Source organism: Cetorhinus maximus, chromosome 2, assembly GCF_964194155.1.
Source record: "Cetorhinus maximus chromosome 2, sCetMax3.hap1.1, whole genome shotgun sequence".
Taxonomy (NCBI): domain Eukaryota; kingdom Metazoa; phylum Chordata; class Chondrichthyes; order Lamniformes; family Cetorhinidae; genus Cetorhinus; species Cetorhinus maximus.
In genome coordinates, this window is record NC_135880.1 from 91516901 (window position 1) to 91537681 (window position 20781).

Sequence of the window (20781 nt, forward strand, 5' to 3'; positions counted from 1 at the left end):
TGAGGAACCATGTAGATCCATATTTTAATGTGTGGCCTTGCACGTCTCCTGGATCTGCTTTCATTTATTCCATTTTTACCCATGGCTTCTTTCTACTGTAATACTTGTAATTTATAAGCAAATTTGGTGTCTTGGCTCACTTCAGGTCCAAATATGGATGACAAATTAGATATTGTGGTAACAGGGTGAGCAGGTAACTAAGATACTGCAGACAGACTGGATGGTGGACATATGCTGAGATCCTTATCCCAACAACTGCGTTTGATTCAGATTGGAAGTTCGACTTAAGAACTTTTTTGGTTTTTTGCCTCACTTTGGTACGAACTGTATTTTTTTTAGCAAACATGAAAAGTTTTGGACCTCAAAATGTTTCTTGTTCCGAAAAACTGCCCCTTCCAGCAAAAGTAGTGTTGCAAACATTCATATGGAAAGAGCATTATCCTGGGGAAGTCTTAATTTTATTGAGACACATTGAAAGCAGTAACTTTTATAAAGGGTGGAATCTTGTGCCCTTCCCATGGTGCGTTTGGTGGCAGGGTAGTTTAATCAGGCGGGAGGGGACGGGTGGGGACAGCACCAACTTCCTGCCTCCACCTCAATTAAGTCTGTGGTGAGAAAGCCCGTGGACAGCCTTCCCGCCCCATCGCCAATTGAGGCGTTCAAGTGGACAACTTATACCTAAGGGCCTCATCCCACCGCCACTGGTATTAACCCAGAGGTGGGTGGAGGGGATTGCTAGGGTGTGTTTGCTTGTGGGGTGGAGGTCCTCCTCCATAGATACCCAGTGTCTGATAGAGAGACCTGGCATCAAACCCTCTCCCTCACGACCGCACTCCGCGAACCCTTCCCACCATCAGTCACCTGTGCTTGGATTCCTCCCCGATCCTAGACCCCGGGTAGAGGGCGTACTGGCAGCAGCCACCACTTGCCCAGTGCTGAATATAGAAGAGTTGCCAGCCTCTGATTGGCTGGCAGCTCTCAACCAGTGGGGCTTCCGCTCCCGGGGCCCTTGATGTAGAGGAAAGACCCGCCACTGGTCTGTCAAGTGCCTCAGTGGCACAAGATGCAGTGGGCTTTCTCATAAAGAGGCGATGCCGGGGGTCTCACTGGCTGTCTAGCTGGTGGCCAAGACCCCCGTCCCATCTACAAGATCCCACAATGTGTTGCCTGAAGCATGTTGGTGAGTACAGGACTCTAATAACTTAAACCGCATTTGTCAATGCCTGATGTTATCCAAATAAAGTTCAGGATTCAAAGGGTTAGCACAACTCACTCTTGTTCCTAATTGGAGGCACCTTGTTGGTATTGAAATGAAATGTACCCAGTTTTATTATGCTAGCATTGAAGATATAGTATGAAAATGTACAATCATTTTCAAGTGAAATTGCCTCAGGGCTCCTACAGTTTTACACCCATTATGGTATAATAGCTTTCCACTCTGTTGGCTTTGTTTTAAGAAGATTCTTTTTATAGCTGTTCCTGTAGAACATCTGCAAATTTATTTAAGAAAAAGTGACAACTCCTGTACCAAAGCTCAGCATCTGAGTGGAACTCATGTACTACTGATGTCAGCCTCCTCTTACTAACAGCATCGAACCTAGCTGTTCATTAAATTCACAGCATCCGCAGACAAGATCAACTGTCTGAAACTTGCTGTTGTGACATTAAATCATAAGTTTCACTCAGTGTGGATCAATTTTGGTTTTTTTGGGGGCTACTGATTGCAGCACAGTGCCTTATCATTTCCCTCAGCCTCATTGCTCGATGCAATTGGAGCATGTTCAGTGGTAGCTCATCACACATCCCCATAACTCCCACCCTCCCTTTGAAGCACTGGCTTGTATGTGAGTGACGGTTCAAAAGACAGACTGCTCTGTCTGGGGGATTTAACAGATGGAAGCTCCGGTTCTGTGGGCCAGCTGAATTCCATTAATCTGTTTAAATACCCCATCAACCCTGTCCATTCTTCATGGAGGATAATACAGGGTATTACAAAAATCACAAATCAAATTGTATTTTTAATACCAAATACACACTCCAGTAAGTGCTTGAAAATGAACTGAAACAAAAAATGTGGATTACTGAAACCATTCAACCTTTCTGATGGTAGACAGGAATGAAGAAATCCTACTATTCCACTGAAGCAGAAAGACTTGGGATTAATTTCACTTCAAGTACTTGATGGCAAGTTTGAAATTATAGTCCACTCAATTTAAAAAAAAAACCATACATGGGATGTGATTGTTGTTGGTAAGGCCATCATTTATTGCCCATTCCTAATTGCCCTTGAGAAGGTGGAGATGAGCCGCTTTCTTGAACCGCTCCATGTAGTGTAAGTAAACCACACTGCTCCTAGGAAGGGTGTTCCAGGATTCTAACCCAACAACAATAAGGGAACGGAAATACAGTTCCAAATCAGGATGGTGCGTGACTTGGAGGGGAACTTGCAGATAATAAATAGTGTTTTTATGCATCTGTACCCTTGCCCTTCTAGGTGGTAGAGGTTGCGATGTTTGCAAAGCCTTGAAAATGATGTAAATGACACCAGTGATCATACAGCACAGAATGTAAAGGCGGTTGCTTTTTTTGTCCTGATATTTGAGACATTGTACACATGCTACAGCACTCACCACAGGGCACAGATTTTTTGACTTGTGTGCCAAGATAAACAAAAGTTTGCTTCAGTTGAGCAGGAATTGGTACACCATCCTTTATGGATGGCCGTAGCACAGTCAGTTAATGTTTAACAGACTATCTGAAAGCTGGGATCAAATTGGCATGCAGATTCCCTCTTTTGCCTCCCAGTGATTGCATAGATTCAGCAGCTGACAGGTTTGCTGAAATGAGCTGTCATGTCTTATCGGAGGACTCGGTCACAACAAATGGAGCAGGTGTGACAGGCACTGAAACAAGGCAGGATGTGAATCATCAGCTGCCTTCAGTTTATTGCAGGCAGCATCTGTGCCCTATTCAGATACTGATTGCTGTTTTAAAACTGGATGGCTGAATATTTTAAATTTATTTTTGTTTTCGTGCATGGTTCCATAAATTGATTTTTGTTTTAATAGGGCTGGAGCAAAACAAGTAAAAGAAATATTAGATGTATTTTTCTTTCGATGCATTTGGGAGTTGTTCATTGGTACTTTTCCCCCTCAATTTTCTGCTCTGTCTTGCTTTTCCAAAGACAATTGTCACTGGGTTACGATTCCACAGGTGCCCATGGCCTCTGGTCAAGACAACCATTATTAATGTATGAGCCTTGAGAGTGAATGCTGGGAGACTGTCTGACAATTGAGCATGATCCTATCCTTGTTTGCTCACAGGATAGTGTAGCAATCAGGAGCAGGAACACTGGTCAATGTTTCCTTCAAATGCTGAAATGCTATGACCAATTGTACTGCCTCAAGTCAGCTAATTCAACACAGGCTTGAGATTGAACACAAAACATTCCTAATATTTTGTTCTGATCTATTATGACAGCCACATCCAGTAGTACTTTTATTCTGCTCCTCTACAAACAGATATGTTTTATTGTCAGTACCTGATCCCATCAGTTGACCTCTCAATCTCCTTGTTGCTGTACTTAATCGCAGTCCCATTTGGTAAAATTTTGTGTCCATAAGGGTGTAAACTGGATTGAATTTCCTATTGCTTTTGAAAACAATTTATTGTCAGCTTTTTAGGTTTCCTTGTTAATGAGCTTTGTTGGGAATTGATGCTTGCTTGTCTCTCAGCACTATTGTTCAAATGTTCCTCTCACTCTCAAACTGTTAATCCACCTGGCTTAGATGTTAAAGTGAACATATTGCATTGCAAGTTTTTTTAAATTACTGATCTTTGTTTGTGCAAAAGAAATTTGAGAAGAATCTAAAATAAAACATTTCAAAGTGATGTTTTTTTATTTCAAAACAGTTTAAATTTTACCATGATATCATCTAATCATACAGTTTGTGGTACTTGGTAATACCACTTTGGACCTAGTCTTTATACTGATACTCATATAATGTAAAGATTTCTCCCATTTTCAATTGTGCTGTGTCTCTCAAAATCTAAGGTTAATCAGTGTGGGGAAGAATAGAAAGGGAAAGAATGAACAAAAGAAGCTTACAGGCCAAATTGGCCTGCATAAAGAGGCTGTAAAAGCTGTCACAAGGCTGATTGATCGGCTCTCACACTGCAGTCCCTAGTGCAAGGCAATAATGTTCTTGCCTCTTCTGTAAGGGCTTGATGTGCCATCAGGGTTTAGCTTATCAGCTGTAGGGCCAATGTTTGAGATGAGGGCAAAGTGTAATCAATAATTTATACAGAAATCTTGCTTTACTCTTGGATGGTGTTCACATGGTTGAGTTTTATCTATAAATTACTGTTGCCAGTAGGAATGCAACCTGTCCAGCAGTTAAGTGTCTCTATGCAGATGCTGTTTATTAGATGATGGAATTGCCTGTATTGCTAGGTGTTCATTTAAACAAAAATATGGGGGAGAATTTTCTGGTCGGTGAGCGGGGGCAGGACCCGCTCGCCGATGCGTAAAATGACGCGAGGTGACATCGGGCGGGTGTCCCGCGTCATTTAGATTTTTAGTTCGGCGGGCGCGCAGACGTGTCAGCTGCGCGCTCGCCGAACTGTCAAAGGCCTATTAAGGCCTGTTTAAAACTAATTAAATCAATTAAATGAGCTGCACGTCCAACCTTAAGGTTGGTGGGCAGGCAACGAGCCCAGGCGGCCTTCACATTTTTCATGGAACTTAATCCACGGGCGGGATGAGGTTTCATGAAGTGTTTATAAATTAAATGAATTTTTTAATTAATGTTCCTTGACATGTCCCAGCTCATGTGACTGTCACATGAGGGTCATGTCTTAAAATATTTTCAATTCTTTATTTATATGTTTGAACCTTATACAAACCTCCCTGGGGCACGGAGGTGCCTCAGGGAGATTTCTGTGCTCTGTCGCGCACATGCGCAAAAGAACACAGGCCCGGAAGGAATCCCCCGCTGTCCGCACAGGGAGCGCTCAGCGCTTCCGAGCGAGCGTCACACTGGGCGGGCCTTAATTGGCCCGCCCATGTAAAATGGCGGCATGGACCCGATCGGGGGCACCAATCGGAGGCGTGCCCACTCCCGCACTTCCCCCCCGATGAGGGGAAAATTCAGCCCATGAACTCTGTGAAACCTCGATAAGATGACTTTACCCTCTAGTTACCAGCACTGGGGAATACCAGAGAAATAGAAAATACATAAACTTCTGTGGTCCTGTAGTACACATAATGCGCAGGGAGAGATTGTTGTGGCAGTTTATTCTGTCATCATTGTCAGGACCATCTTGTTCGATGCCACCCAACTTCTCAGTTTCACCATGGTGAGTGGAGACTCTTAAAACTGAGCTTTTTAAAAGGTGCAAGCGCCTAAATGGGCACTTTTTAAAAAAATGTTTTAAATTTTAAAAATACTCAAAATTATTCCCTTACACCAATGAAGCTAGTAAATGGTTCTGTCAATCATTTTCAGTTATTTAAAAATCGGGTCATGGCTGGGGGACTAGACCTATTTATTAAAAATGCTTATTTTTTGAGATAAACCCAGCTTCAGCTATACTAATGAAACTTCACTCGCTTACCACTCTCAAGGATATCAGTTTTTTAAAAATTATATTCTAAAATGCTGCCCAATTATACTGGTTCTTGGGAGATTTTACATTCAATGAAATGCAAATGGTTTGAAGCAAAAAGAATCACTTGCGAGCCAGTGCAACATTGGGTGTAATTTGCATCTGGACCGAACTCTTGGCCAATGCCAATGCATTGGGTAGCCTTTTCCAGTCGGCAAGCGGGGGCGGGGCCTGCTCGCCGACACATAAAATGACATCGGGTGTGCATCCCAATGTCACCGCGCGTCGTTTAGATTTTCAGTTTGGCGGGCGCGCAGCGAATTGGCTGCACGTCCGCCGGCCTGTCAGCAGCCTATTAAAGCCATTAAAAAAGTAATTGAAATGATTAATGGACCTGCCCGTCCAACCTTAAGGTTGGCGGCCAGGCGAAGAGCGCAGGCGGCCTTCTGAAAAAGCATGAAACCTCATCCACGGGCGGGATGAGGTTTCATGAGGGATTTAAAATTTTTGGAATATTTTTAAATAAAGTAATGGACATGTCAGGAAAATTTTTTCTAACCTTTAAAAATTTTTTATAACTTCAACCGAACTCCCTGAGGCAGCACTTTCCCTCAGAGAGATCTGTGCACTCTTTCGCGCGCATGCGCACTCCCGGCTCAGGGAATCCCACCCGCCCGCAAAGGGTGTGCACAGCACTGCTGAGTGGACGTCAGGCTGGGCAGGCCTTAATTGGACTGCCCATGTAAAATGGCGGCGCAACCACCGACTAGGGGGGTGGGGGTGTGGGGGGGCAACAATCGGGAACCCGCCCGTCCGCGCCCATTCCTGCACAACCCCCACGACGGAGGGAAAATGCTGCCCATTATTTACTTAATGCAAGGCTATTGCAGTGACTAGTGACAATATAGCCACAACTATTCTTTTTTTTTAGGATTTTAATTGATTGCCCATATGATCTTTATTTGACCTATAACATAAGTTGAATTTGCAGAGATTGAACCTTTTCTGGCCTGGATTTGGCAGATGATTTGAAGAGCCAAAAGGGCCAACTGAGGTCAATAAACACTTAAACTATCTGTCTAAGTTGGTCTTTATACTAAACAATGAATATTGGCAATGAGGAGCCATAAGGTCCAACTGCTTTGGTTTTAATAGGAGTACTCTTGAAGAGGTAGAAAATGTTACTTGGCTGAATGAAAATTTATTAAATACCGATGAGCTTTTGGAGCCAAAACTGACTTATTTCCTGATATAATAATGATAAAATTGATATATTTCCTGACTTGGAAATATATCGCCGCTCCTTCACTGTTGCTGGGTCAAAATCCTGGAACTCCCTTCCTAATAGCACTGTGGGTGTACCTACACCACATGGACTGCAGCAGTTCAAGAGGCAGCTCACCACCATATTTTCAAGGGCAACTAGGGATGGGCAATAAATGCTGGCCCAGCCAGCGAAGCCCACATCCCGTGAATGAATTTTTAAAAATCTAAACAGCAGAAGAAAAGAGTAAACATATCTTTCCAAGAACTGCAGAGCGTATGGAATCAAAGGGAATATGGATTAAATACTTTAACTACACATTTTACAGAAATCCGAGTTGTTTCGCCAAGGCACCAAATATGGACGAGAATCTTTGGCCCATAATCCAAGGTCCAGAGACCTTCTATTGTCTGTGCTGTTTCAAGAATATGATGGTAAATTCAAATTGAAAACCAAGAAATATACTGCTTCTGCAAGGTGCAACCCAAACTCAACATTACCTGGAAGATGTGTACTGATGAGAAGAGCTTCTTTTGAGAAATTGCTACAGTGGGCATCAGAAGAAACCAGAGGTGACATTACAAGCGATGGATAGACCTCATTGATCTATACTTGTCCAAGTGGCAGGAAGTGTGCTAACGCACACAGGGAGAAATGGGAAAGATCTGGTAGCACCCCGATACACTGAGAAGTATGACACTGATCAATCTTACTTGTCCAAATGTCTCTAGCCCTTGCTTGATTCCCTGTTTTGTTACTGCTAGGATCAGGTTTCAGTGGCTGGCTGTTTTTGCTTTGCAAAAAAATAATTTTGCCCAATTGCTTTGTAAAGAGATAAAGGGTCAATTAACACTATAGAATTGTATTGTACTGCCTGTGAACTCGAGGGACGCCACGGTAAACAGAGCTGGGCTTTTGAATTGTACATGTGCTCTATGAGGAAGATAAGGTGTTGATTGTATAATGCTGATACATATATTCAGGCAAGTCAATCTGTAACCAGCAAAGTGAAGGCTTTTCTGGGAATGGTGCTTTTTCTACTATCCAAGCAAAAGGCGACTTTGCTTCAGTGACTGCTGACAAAGACCCTGTTAACTAACCATGCTCCTGGAGAAGTCTATTAGTTGCACTCCATTAGTCTTGTTTACAGAAAAGCTCTGGTCTCTAAGCACATGATTGAAGCACTTGTAGTTTAATTTTATGCTTAGGATAAAGAACTTTGGAATGTAAGGCAGGAGAGACTGAGGGATGGAAAAGCCGTGCTTACCATATACGTAACTTAGGTTTTTATTTAAAGAAACGCATGCAGGAAAGAGCATAGTGTACCATTTGAAGTAAATTGTTCTTGACATTGCTGTGCAATCCAGTGCATTGTTGTGAGCAAAATAAGACATGTACAGTAGCCGTTTTCACCTTAAAGCCTTACTGAAATAGTAAACACAGCTGTTAGTGGCTTTCATCTAATAGTATAATTATGATTGAAAGCTGTGGATTAAGGAGAGATTAGTGAACAAAATGTACATGACAATCTCCTTACTATTTTAGAAATGTCCATAACCTTTCAATATAAGCCTACTAAAATCTATTGATTTGTCTGTCATTACCCACTCTGCCACCTGGACAAAATCTTTGACATAGAATTAAGGTTTGTGTTCTAAACATTTTTCACCAATTGTCTAAAAGGCTATTTAATAGACGGCAAAGCAGAGACTGTTTCTAAGAGAATATACTAAAGCATGCAGGCGATAAAAAGAAAGAAGTTGAATACAGTATACACAGCCTTTCACACCGTCATATCTCAAAGCACTTAACAACCAATGAGGTACCGTCTCTGTTGTTAAGTGGGCAAATATGGCAGACAATTTGTACACCAGGTCCCGTAAACAGCAATGAGATAAATGACCAGATAATCTGCATGTTCTTCGCCTGGTTGTGTTGGTGAGGGATAAATGTTGGCCAGGGCAATGGGAAAATTTCCCTGCTGGGATCTTTTACATCCACCTGAACAGCCAGACAAGGCCTTAGTTTAAACATCTCAATACAGTGGGCTTTACAGTATAAATAGCATGTGTAAGGCTTTCTGAAATATAAAAGGCTTCTATTTTTTATTCTGTTTGGTTTTGCAGCATTAAAGGTAAATATGATTTAAAGCCTGTGGTCAGCGAGGCATTGCATTTTAAAAGAAGTTATTTCTTTGACCGTGTTAATGAAGAGCTGGTTAAGAGAGTGCTGATTTAGGAAGACAGCAGCTGGGTGCCAAGAGGGCTTATGAATGCTTTTTGTTTTACTTGGAACTGATTGAAAAAGAGCCTGGGGCTGGCACAAATTGTACAGCATTTTTAAAAAGACATTAATGGGCTTTCAGGCATGTTGGAAGCTATGAACCCTTGTAGCTTTGGAACTATAAACAGTTTAGTGTTCCAGAATTTTTTTTTGTTAAATAAGGCTTTCAAAAGAAGTTTTATTTGGAAAAAAAAAACAAATGTCAAAATATTAAGATTGTTGAAGCAATTTGTCTGACTTGTTGGTTTTGTAAGGTTCTTGTGAAGATGCAATAATGGGAAGGCATTTATACAAGTGGTTGAAGAGTTAGATATCTTGTGTTTTGATAAATGACTTAACATCAGAAAAAAATTAAATTCACCACACAATGACATGCAGGATTTAAAAATATTAACGTATTAAGAGCTCTGCAATAGAAAAGATCAGACTGACAAGTTAGGAAATAGTTAAGGAAAACAATTAGAAAATATAAGTTGTTTCTGTCATTTGGAACTATAATACTTCAATCACTGGGTAGAAAACAAAAAATCTGAACTTTTTCAAAAAATTGCTAAATCCCCTTGTAAATAGCCTTTTAAGGTGCGATATGTGTTTGTGCATATGTCTATTTTTGTGTTTGGAAGGTATTAAGGTAACATCAGATCTGAGTTTGGTGTAAGGGAGAGAAAGGATTCAGCTCTTAGCGGCCTTGGTTTGGTGGATAATGGCACCAAATCTTTTGCAGTAAACAGTTGCAGCGATCCTATAATTAATGAAGCTGCAGGAAACAACCGTGACAGAGGAGATGAAAGGCCTGCAAGTGAGTGTTCATGATAATTGATGTGCAGCCGTGTAGAAGGATAGCAGTAAGGGATGGCTGTAAGAAAGGGCAGTTGTGGCTTTTATGCTGCAGTGGGAATGGAGGAGGGGAAGCTTCAGCCATGCTACCAGTTCCCACTCATCCATGGAGCACAATGAGGCTTATTAATATGGATAGGATATTGATATTTAATTGTGTGTGTGATTTACAGAGAGTGGAAGTCCTTGAAGAAAAGTTTAAAGGTCAGCTCATGGGATTAATCAAAAGGCTTTTTGAGTTTGAAATGAAAGAAAGTGACTGTGGGTAAAAGGCCTTGAACTGTATAGGGGACAAACCAAAGTTCTCTTCACAGGCAGAAGGTTCATTTCAGAGTGACATTTAGCAAAAGTTTTGAGAAAAACAAAAATACCATTGTGTTTTGTTGTTGCAGTGTAACTGTTTTTGAAGAACAATTTTTGCATTTTATCTTAACTTTAAATTTACAGGGCTCTTTTAATTTATTATTTATTTGCTGAAGCAGTTCCTAGTGCAAAGTCTTATTCCAGAATCCATGGTTTGGCTGTCCATGTTTGTGCCCTTTTCAAGGATGTACTCATTTCTGGACAGTGTGTAATTTGGACAACATTTTCTAGTTTTGTTTGCCAAAAGAGGAGTCAATATGCAGAATAAAATTTAGATAGCGCAAGCATTCTTAAGTTGTATCTTTATTTTACACTTGGCCTTTTACACTGCATTAAAATTAAACACATTTGCTAAGTTAAGAATCGGATATGTTTGCAATCTATGACAGGACATCCAAACGTATGTCTTAATGGGCTTTATAACTGTGCACCATGGAGCTTCAATGGTCAGACATGAAGTTCAAATCCATGTACCTATTAACTTGCATATATCTCACATTTCTGGCACTAGCAGTTCTTGATTTCGGCATTATCCACCAGCTTAACTGGTCATTAGTGTCATTTTGTGTTTGTGGGTTCTCAGTGTGGGACGACCATGCTAGCCAACAAAATAACTGTGATTGTATTACAAAAAAATGTCATCCTTTGGTTGTGAAGTACTTTAGAACATCTTGAAGACATGAAAAACACTGTATAAATGTAAGTTTTTATGTTTCATTAAAGCAAATCCTTTTGCATGATATTGTGATGATTCTTAACCATGGTGCTTACTAACCAGTTTTTGTATGGCTTCTCCCAGATACGCTTTTATTATACTTACTAGGGATCTGATTTGGAGTGCTGAGACACAAATCACATTTTCTACTTGTAGGTGAATTGGAGCTGTGATTGTGGGTTTGTCTAGATAAGGGTAACCTGGTGATTAGGAAATGTTGATCTTGTAGCTGAAAGGAATAATTTAACTTGAGGCGTATCTCAACCTGCAGTAAATTTCAGTATCTTGTTTCCAGTTCTCAATCCCTTCCATAAAAAAAGTAGCTGCAAGTGGACATGTATTGGAGAGTGGTAGGGGTTACCTGTTTCTAAGGCCCTTTGAATCATAAAGCCAGATGTTAGCTAATCACTCAGAAATGCATCTGTGCTTAATCAGTGAATGAGCTTGAATGTAGTTTTCTTAGAACTGCAGTGATTTTTTTTTGGAGATCAATATTACACATCAAGCAGCAGAACAAAGGCTGCAGAGAAATGACAGTGATGAAAATCTCATTGCATTGGAACACAGTCCCTTATGGCAAACATTCTCTTTTTTGTGTTGGAGTTTTGTTTCGGTGAATACAATGTTCTCTGCAATTGAGAACAAGTTTCACTTGAAAATTGCAGATAAAGATGGGAAGAGTTGACATTTAACAAACGTTGCTTTGGTGGCTGGTGGCAATTTTTCAGTTGTTCATACCATATAATTATGCGAGCGGAGGTGGGTGAATGCAGCCTTTTTCAAATAGATTGCCTCAGTGACTTTGAGGGCTGTAAGTATAGTCCAGTTTCAGAATTTAAGGATAACAGGAAATATTAGTGAAAGAAATAACCTGTACTAACCAACCAGAGTGAGGTGATGCTACTTTGGGTTTTTGAGTATTCATCAAGACTTGAATCTTTTTTTTGCTGCTTTTCCCTGATGTTGACTCTTTGCAGGGATACAATTAGCCTCCAGTATTGAGCCCAAGTAAACATTATTCAACTGTGCTTGACAGCAGCTGACTCCATGTCCATGTATGTGTACTTTAAGGCAAGACCAGTAGATATCCATGAGGATTGGAAAACCTGGCCAATAATTTTTCCCTCTCTAGCTCAAAAGTACTGAGACCAATTGTAGATAGCCCAAGGATTTCACCGCAAATCTCACTGGTTGTAGGGCTCATCTGGATAAGTTCACTGAGCTACTGGGGAAGCTGTCTCGTTGTGAAACCCTGGCCCTGTTATGTATATGTGGCTGTTGTATGGCTTTCATTGTTGGTTCTGTAACAACCACAAGAGTTTTCCAACAAGAGTGCACTGTTCCCTAAATGTCAATGTGCTACACAATTTCTGAAGCTTTAAACCTGAGAAACTTCTATCGCTGGATAAGTTTATTTTAAAACATACACTCATGCCTTACAGTTTTCATAGCCTGAAAAACGGTGACAGCAAATGTAACATATACTTCTGTTTGCTGAACCTTGGTGTGTGTTCCAATTATAACTAAAATATTTACTGTATTAGATTTTTCTCAAACCTTCCTCTTCCATTTTTGGTACAGGAGCAGATGTATTCATGAGACGATCAGCAATAATCTAGTAGCGTTCATCTGTCCTTTCACAAAAGACAAATGACAGAGTCAGCCCTACAATTTATGGCATAATGTGCTCCAGAGCATAAAGTGTTTCATTCTATTTCTCCTTGTGCTGTTGCCCTCCACTGTACTGCAACACATTATTTGTTCAGATAAGCTTGGTCCTTAGCATTACAAGGGGTTACTAATCACCACTTTGTACTCAAGATAGTTTGACGCTGAGCAAGAATTGACATTTCTTTGACCTATAGGTTCAGAACTGTGCAGCACAATTATATCTTGGAATGTTGTACTTTTATAAGGAACTCCTGCAGTTCTTACAGAACCATTAGTTGTACGGGACATAAGGCAGCCACATGTACCAATGCTAGCCTTTTACGATCTCTAACTAGCTGTACGGGGACAGATTTTCCTCTTGTACACTTGGGCGGGCATACTTCATTCCACACGTGCAATGGGTGTTCCTTCATGAGCTCTACCCAGACAGTTATTTAACACCCAAGTGCAAAAAAGCAATATCTGCAGTGTCGTAAGCTACTCAGTATATTAGTAGCTGTATGAAATAATAGAAAATTACACTTAGGGTAATATGCTATCATATCACGTAATGTGCTTCTTGTATGATGTTTTCAATTTGTCACTTCAAATTACTCCTATTGCTACCATCACCATTGACAGATCTGTAACCACCAATACAACACCTTTAGTCAGGGATAGTACAAAATGCAGGTCCCAGAAATCCACGGCAATTATAGCATACTGCTGCAACCAGAACAGCCACAAACTAGCTAGGCTGGCACCTGGATACAATGGGTCCTGGTCTTGTAATAAATCTTCTGTTCTGTCAGGTGTATATTGGGCAGGATGGAGATTCCCTATGTTAAAGGTTCCCATGCCCAGACCTTCAGTGGAACCTGGGGAAATATTTTACCCCCGTTAGGGGGGAAGTGCAGGAGCGGGCGGGCGCACCTCCGATTGGCTCCCCTGATTGGGGGCGCGCCGCCATTTTACATGAAGCGCTTTGCGGGAGGGAGGGGATTCCCTCAGCTGGGAGTGTGCTCTTTTGTGCATGCGCAGAGATCTCCCTGAGGCTAAGTGCTGCCTCAGGGAGATCAGCTCCGATTTAAAACTTTTAATAAATGTGTTTAAAAATTTTCCCTGCCATGTCTCCTCATGTGACACTGTCACATGAGTTGGGACATGTCCAAGTTTTATTGAAACCTTTCTTAAAAATTTAAATATCCTTATGAAACCTCATCCTCCCCCTCCCCGTGGATGAGGTTTTGTGCTTTTTCCGAAGCCCGCCAGGGCTCCCGGCCTCCCCGCCAACCTTAACGTTGGACGGGCAGGTCCATTAACGACCTTAATTCATTTTTCAATAGCCTCAATAGGCCGTTGACAGGTCGGTGGGCACACAGCTGACTCTGCTGTGTCCCCGCCGACCTGAAAATGGAAATGACGCAGGGTGACGTCGGGAGTTGTTATGCATCGGCGAGCAGGCCCGTCCCGCGTTCGCTGACTGGAAGATCCTGCCCCTAGTGTTTGGTGAGCCTGCTCACCTGGGGATCCAGGCTATGATTGTGGCTTGGACCCCAAAGGCATTTGTTTTTTAATTCCATAAATGGAGCCTCCTTACCAAAAGGGCTATGTTTGGGGGAGGAGATGGTGGGGATGCAATAACTTGTTTCTATAGAAAGTCTACCGTGGCCTGGGCATCTCATCATCTAAATACTTAACGTTAATTGCTCGTAGATTTAAAGAGTTTCCAGATGGTCACACTTTTCACCTGTGTCACACTCTAGTATATTATGAACCTTCAGTTAATGCTTTAAAAACCACAAAATTCTACAAAAAAGATGGCTGCCCGAGGATCACCCGACATCTCGTGTGGATTGAAACACCCCCATCTCATGATGGAATAAAAGGAATTTTTCAGACTGATGTTGACTCAATGCCCTTCCCTGAAACTAATTCGAAAGGGTAAAATCAAATTCATTGGTCATTCAGGTACGAAGACAAACTCTGTCTCAAACTCTCAAGGTGTGAAAGCCACCATTGGGATGTATAATTGACCTAGCCACCCACCTTATTTGGAAAAGAACATTGGACTTGTATCAGGTCACATGCTGAGACAGCCATGTTTGTTGCCTGCTTTAAAAACAGCAAGAAACTGTTCTAGAGATGGATTCCACTGAAGGCCATCTGCCAGCTACAAACAGCCAAGGTAATAAACAGCAATACCTTGAAAATGGAAGATTCCTAACAAAGAAAAGGACTTTCCCCAACCTGTTCCAACTTTGAGTTCAACTGAGAACTGGCCTCCTGGAAATTCAACCACAAGAAATCCCACAACCTACTGAGAATCCTTTGCCTTCAATTAAAGCATCAACCTTCATCCAAGAAACTACAGGCCTGCTACAAAAGAGATCGAGAGAATTGTAAATTGTAATTGCATTATTTTTTTCCTCATCCGTATCTATTCTTTGTGTAATAATTCCAGCAGCAAGCTTTTAAATTGGGACAATCGCTGTGAGGGTTAGAAAACATACGCCTCTCACATACAAAACACACTGATCCCAGGCTGTAAGAAAACACATAAAATAAGTCCGTGACACATGGTTTGACATTGCACTAGATTTACACTCCATGCAGTGTCAAAACTCAGGGTGAATTTTATGCCCTCATGGCTTGTTTGGAGGCAGGAACAGCATTTAATCAGGCAGGAGGTGGCCTGCGAGCATCCCGCCACCTTCCCCAAAATTAAATCCGGAGCAAGAAGGCCTGTGGTCTGATTTCCTGCCCAGTGGCCAATTAATAACCACTTAAGGGTCTCATCCCTTGGTATTATCCTGATGAGCAGTCCTGTCTCGGGTAGCACGACAAGTAAACCTGTGGGCTGCTTGTGGTCTCTTGGTGGGGGTTGGCAATGGGGGGAGCCCACTGAGAGCCACCCCCCAACCACCGCCACCTTTGCTGCCTAACCCCCTCCCTTCCCCTCCTCTGTGACCTCCCGCCTTGACTTACCTCCAGCCTGGGTTGCTCCTCTATCCTGGGCCTTGGGTGGCTGTCGTTCCCGCAGCAACCACCGCCTCCCCATTGACGCTGGTGAGCAGAAGAGCTGCTTGCCTCTGATTGGCCAAAAGCTCTTGTGGTGTAGGGGGGAGGGGGTGCAGCGCCAGGATTTCAGCCCCCGGGATCCTTGATCCCAGGGAAAGCCCACCAGTGGACACTTAAAGGCACTTAATACCAGAGGGACTCCTGCTAGCTGGAAGACATTGACACCTCCATAAAATCCCCCGCAAAGAGTTTGCAACTACCTGCATCAAGAAGTCACATTCCTCACCTCTCTAGAGTCAGGTTGGTCCCTGCGTCCAGATTTACACTGGGGCATCACTTGCATTTATAGGTTGATTTATAGAAACTTCAATTTTCCTTTATTTAGGAGCAGATCTTCCTTTTAATCTCCTGTGTCAACAAAGTACAGGCCCTTGTTTTTTTTTAGACACAAGGGGTAGAATTTTGTGGGCTTAGTCCCTGCTGAAACAGTATGACCATTTGCAGGTCAGGGAACTTAATGGTGAGGGAGTGGGCTTTTCCATTGCTTTCCACTTCCTAACCCCCCCCCCCCCTCCCCCCCCTTCACTTGCTGCTTCCTCTCGCTCCACACTGCACGTCCCCGCTCCCTGAAGGACACGGGGGGCAGGCACACAAAAATGACATCATGGTAGGAGAAACCCTGCCAGTGCCGGCGGACAGAATGTGTGCCGAGTTCCTATTCCTGTTGGCAGCAGGAATTAAAATGTTCAAATTAACACGTGTGAAACTTCATACACCTGTTTCTTCTCCCAGATAGGGAAGGTTTCTGGTTCCTGGGATCAGTCTATTGTCGGCGCAAATTGAAATGCCTGATTAACCTGAATCTTCTGAAGCAGGTTTATTTTAATATACATTAAGTGGTGGGAAATAAATTGTTTATTTGTGCTCGTATAATTTTTCCAGATCTTCCTGTCATCCTTATGGCTACCAGGCTAAGTATATAAGACGTTGCACCCTTGTTAGTTGCCTTTAGCTGCACCTTGTTGCACCACTTAAATAAAACGCCATCTGTTATTCAATAGAAAAGAAAAAGTAGAGTAGGATTCTGCATGCTCTTAATTCCATTACTTTTACACAGCATTTAACTGGGAGTGTTTGGCATGCCCACCCACTACCGGTTTACATGTAGAAATTTATTACTGTGCAATTTGGACACGGAGCCCCATTGTTCATCCAGCACAGAGAACCCTCAGCCAAAAACACTTCTATCTATAAATAGAATAATTATTAATGTATGTGAAATTGGTGCTTTTTTCCACGTATGCAAAAAGTTGTAAATTTTCATCACCTTGTGCAGTCTGTCACTAAAGAAAAACATGTTTTTGTAGTCAGTCCTTATTTGCCTTTTTGAAAGCTGGACAGACTCGCCAGTCTGCATTTTTCCATAAAGCTTTATTTGTCTTGACATTATCTAAATACTGAGAAGCATTTACGGTTGTTTGGTTTGCGAGCTACGAAGGATTCCTTACTGCACTCCACTACTAAATTTGTCAGAGTGAACAGATTGAAAGTGTTGAGTGGAGCTCTGACAGGGCTTCAGTGTACGGTGTTCATGGCTGTAATTTAACAGTGTAATTTTTTATGAGTCCTGTGGTTAAAAGGGCATGGCGGCATGTGGCATGCTTCAGTAAACCTCTAGCAGTTAAAAGAAGGTCAGAGGCTGTTTATGTGAAGATGTTTGGAATTCCGGAGCTGGCATGGCTCCTCCAACAATAAGCTGCAGGTCTGCTGGCCTCTCTGGAAAATCTTCGATTTGGATAAGGTGCGGGTTTGTGAGCAGGGCGTTGATTTATCGTTAGCTGCGTCCATGAGAGAAAAGGTTAATTTGATGCATGGGTTTTGGCAGCAAGCTCCAATTGATCAAGCCTTTTTTTTTTTCGCCTTCTCTGGTCGATTGAACTATCAGCCATAAGATTCATGTTTGATGTGATTCCAAAAGGGACAGGACAGCCTTTTAAGTCAGGCATGAACATTGCCAGTTTTTTTTTAAATTGATTTCTTTGCACAAACTCATTTGGATTCTTTAGAGCCACTGGAAACAGTATTTTTTTGCTTATGGTGCTGTAGTGTTTTCTCTCAGGCACCCATCTCTTTTGCTAAAGCTTCTTTCTTTGTGCTCTGTGCTGCAGAGCTGAGGAAGAACCAATCAGCTTGCATTGCTCACAGCAGGAGCAAGCCAATAAAGTGGCTCCTTTGGTTTGGCAGCGCAAAACCCTGAAGGGAAATGCTTAAACAAAGGCTTTCACTGCAGACAAATGTTAAGTGTCTTCACTGGTCTTTCGTCTTCCACAATTTTATTGCAGCAGCTCTGAAAGGACTTGCTTGTCCCTTTCTCTTTAAAATTCTAAAGCCCTTTTTAGGCATTTTTAATTATACATTTGTGTTTCGTTTTTTTTCTCTCTGTTGCCACAGCTGCACTGCTGCAGTCAGTTGTGACTGGAACGAGCAATCTCTGGGATGGGTCTAGGGAGAGAGACAAAAAAACCCTCTGGCGATACAAATGCATTAGTGTTGTAAATATTGTTGACATGTTCAAGAATTTAACGCAGCTGAGAGGTCTGCGATACCATAGCTAGTATTGTGAAGGGAGGAGAAAGGCCAAGTAGTTTGAGATGCCCTTATTTCACAGATTTTCTGGATGGGGGATTTTTTTTATTGGGGGAGGGACAGTTATAGAAAAGTTGATTACAGACACATAACCGTTGTACTGTGCTATCGTCCATAGTAGGCCTGTGTTGTTTCCTCACCTCGTAAAATGCAGCAGTGTTACTTAGAGATAAGAACACTAGTATGTTTAGGTTCTTCCCCACAGTAGCATTTTGTCAGTTCTTGGGGGAGTTAAATTGCAGGATTGTTCTGTTTACAGGCCCTTGGGGACCTGAGCTGCTTCTTTCTACGTGACCTCAGTGTAGGTGAGGTATTTTGTGGTTTTGGTTTTATTCCGTATGGATGAAACACTTGATAACTGAAGGTTATGAAGGTAAACAGTCTGGCTTTGACGTCGTGTCCTGATAAGATACAGATTTTCTGCAGAAGATCAAGTTCAAAATATCTCTGCTTTGAAATCGAATGGGCAAAAAACATTAAGAGTAAAATTTAAATTAGTTCACATTCCTTACTGTATGAGGAGAAATGCAGTACATTGGATTGTCAGTATTTTGAGTTTATTTTTTAAATGTATTTTTACCCTGTAAGTGTGAAGATATGAAAATATTGATACGAATTCAGTTGGTTTTTGAAATGGAATTTTTTCTTTTTTGAAGTGACCCATCTCTCCACCTTAGTTCCTAAGAGAAGAAACCCACAGAGTGGTGAAGGAAATGTGAGAAATAAAGCATACTAAATGATGATATGTAATTCTAATTGAGTAGGCAAAAAAAAACCCACAGTTACTTGCAGCTTGATGACAATTGCACATGTAGTGCAGCACAATTAAAAACGGCAGGAGGAGGGTAAGGGATTTAATCACCAGCAAACCAACATCACATGTCATTCAGACAATGAAGGCAAGCCGATTCATAGAGAAATAGTTCTAATGATGGAGCTTTTGTTGGGTGCCATATAATCACTCTCTCAGAATTATGTGTTATGGGCGCTCATCACATTCAATTTTATGTTCTTAGTTTGAAAGGGGAGTTATTTTGTGTTGAGTAATGGGCAGCAGTAATTTGTGCAGAAGACGATATCAAATCATTTTACAACTGAGCTAGTTGCATTGATTTTGGGTGTGAAGAAAAAAACTTTGACAAAAATTCAGACGCGAGGCAAGGAAATGTGAATGAGTGCTTTGAGAAGGAGTTTGACTGATGTAAATCCGTCTGCTAGGGAAAGATTGTGTTGTTGATTCCCCCACCCCCTCCACCCCTCAATTCACCAAGCAACCAAAAAGGAAAAGTTCACAGGTTGCTCATGGTCAGCTCAGAAAGAGCTTTTTAGTTCTGCATACTGGCTCAGTGTGTGCTGGCAGCTTGCCAAGCAAAAGCAATTACGTGTAATAATAGCAAAAATTAAGAGGTGAGTGTTGCCGTTTTACAGCAGGACGTGGCAAGAACCATTTCCTTCTGTCAGCCGTATCTCGATTACACATGAAAAAAAACAATTTCCTGTCGGTCTTGACTTGAGGTCAGTGAAGCCAGAAAGAGGAAGAATGCAAAACCACAGTCGCAGAAAACAAATGTGTATTAAGTGCATGACAGAAAAGTTAAAAGGGCTCCAAATGTATAGGTGATTTATTTGTTATCTCTTATTTTTTTCTTATCTCCTGTAGGTGTTCTGGTGGTAAATGTGACCTGGCGAAATAAAACATACGTTGGGACACTTTTGGACTGCACAAAACATGACTGGGCACCTCCAAGGTAACCCCGCTTTGGATGCATTTGAAATCCTCCTGTAGACCAGGATAATTGCAAAAAGACTTTTGATTTCTATGTGTAGAATTTTAAATTGTGCCAACTTGGAAAAGTTATATTACAGAAAATACACTAAACAGAAAAACGTGCTGCTTGCACCTAGTTGGTATTAGTTTCTGTGGCTTCAACAGAGCATGATACCAAGCATGTGCTTCTGGCGTCACAACAATAAATGCAGATCAGAGAGGCCATTCAGCCCATCTAGCTCTTTCTTCCATAGAAACCTGTTGTCAGAACTTGGAAAAAAGGTGGCGAACAGTAGGATACTGGTGCCTGGTCTTTAAATAAAATCTTGTAAGTGAATACAGTGACACACATTGCATACTGAGCGCCTCCAACAAGAAAAGCTCTTTCAAATATAAAAACACTAATGAGTTTCCAATTAATGTCTCCCACCTGAATACAATTAACACCCAATTGATTTACAATTAACACTGAAAACCACCCCATCACACTATTTTAACTGCTTTTTGAGCAATGCGAGAGTTTTGATTTCACTGCCCTACCTGGAAGATCTTTTACAAAAAAGTTCTTCTTGACATCAGTCTTGAACTTGCCGTTTCCTAGTTTGTACTTTTGTGTCTCTGCTCTGC

At 41.7% G+C, this 20781-nt stretch overlaps 1 protein-coding gene across 2 annotated transcripts in view; it reads left to right on the forward strand.

Annotated features, from left to right (window-relative positions):
• znf608 (zinc finger protein 608) overlaps positions 1 to 20781 on the forward strand; it is a 104962-nt gene that overhangs the window by 65817 nt on the left and 18364 nt on the right. For both annotated transcript variants that reach the window (XM_078566892.1, XM_078566901.1), the window contains exon 4: positions 20047 to 20134. In XM_078566892.1, coding sequence (XP_078423018.1) covers positions 20047 to 20134 — 88 coding nt within the window. The remainder of the gene's footprint in view (positions 1 to 20046; positions 20135 to 20781) is intronic.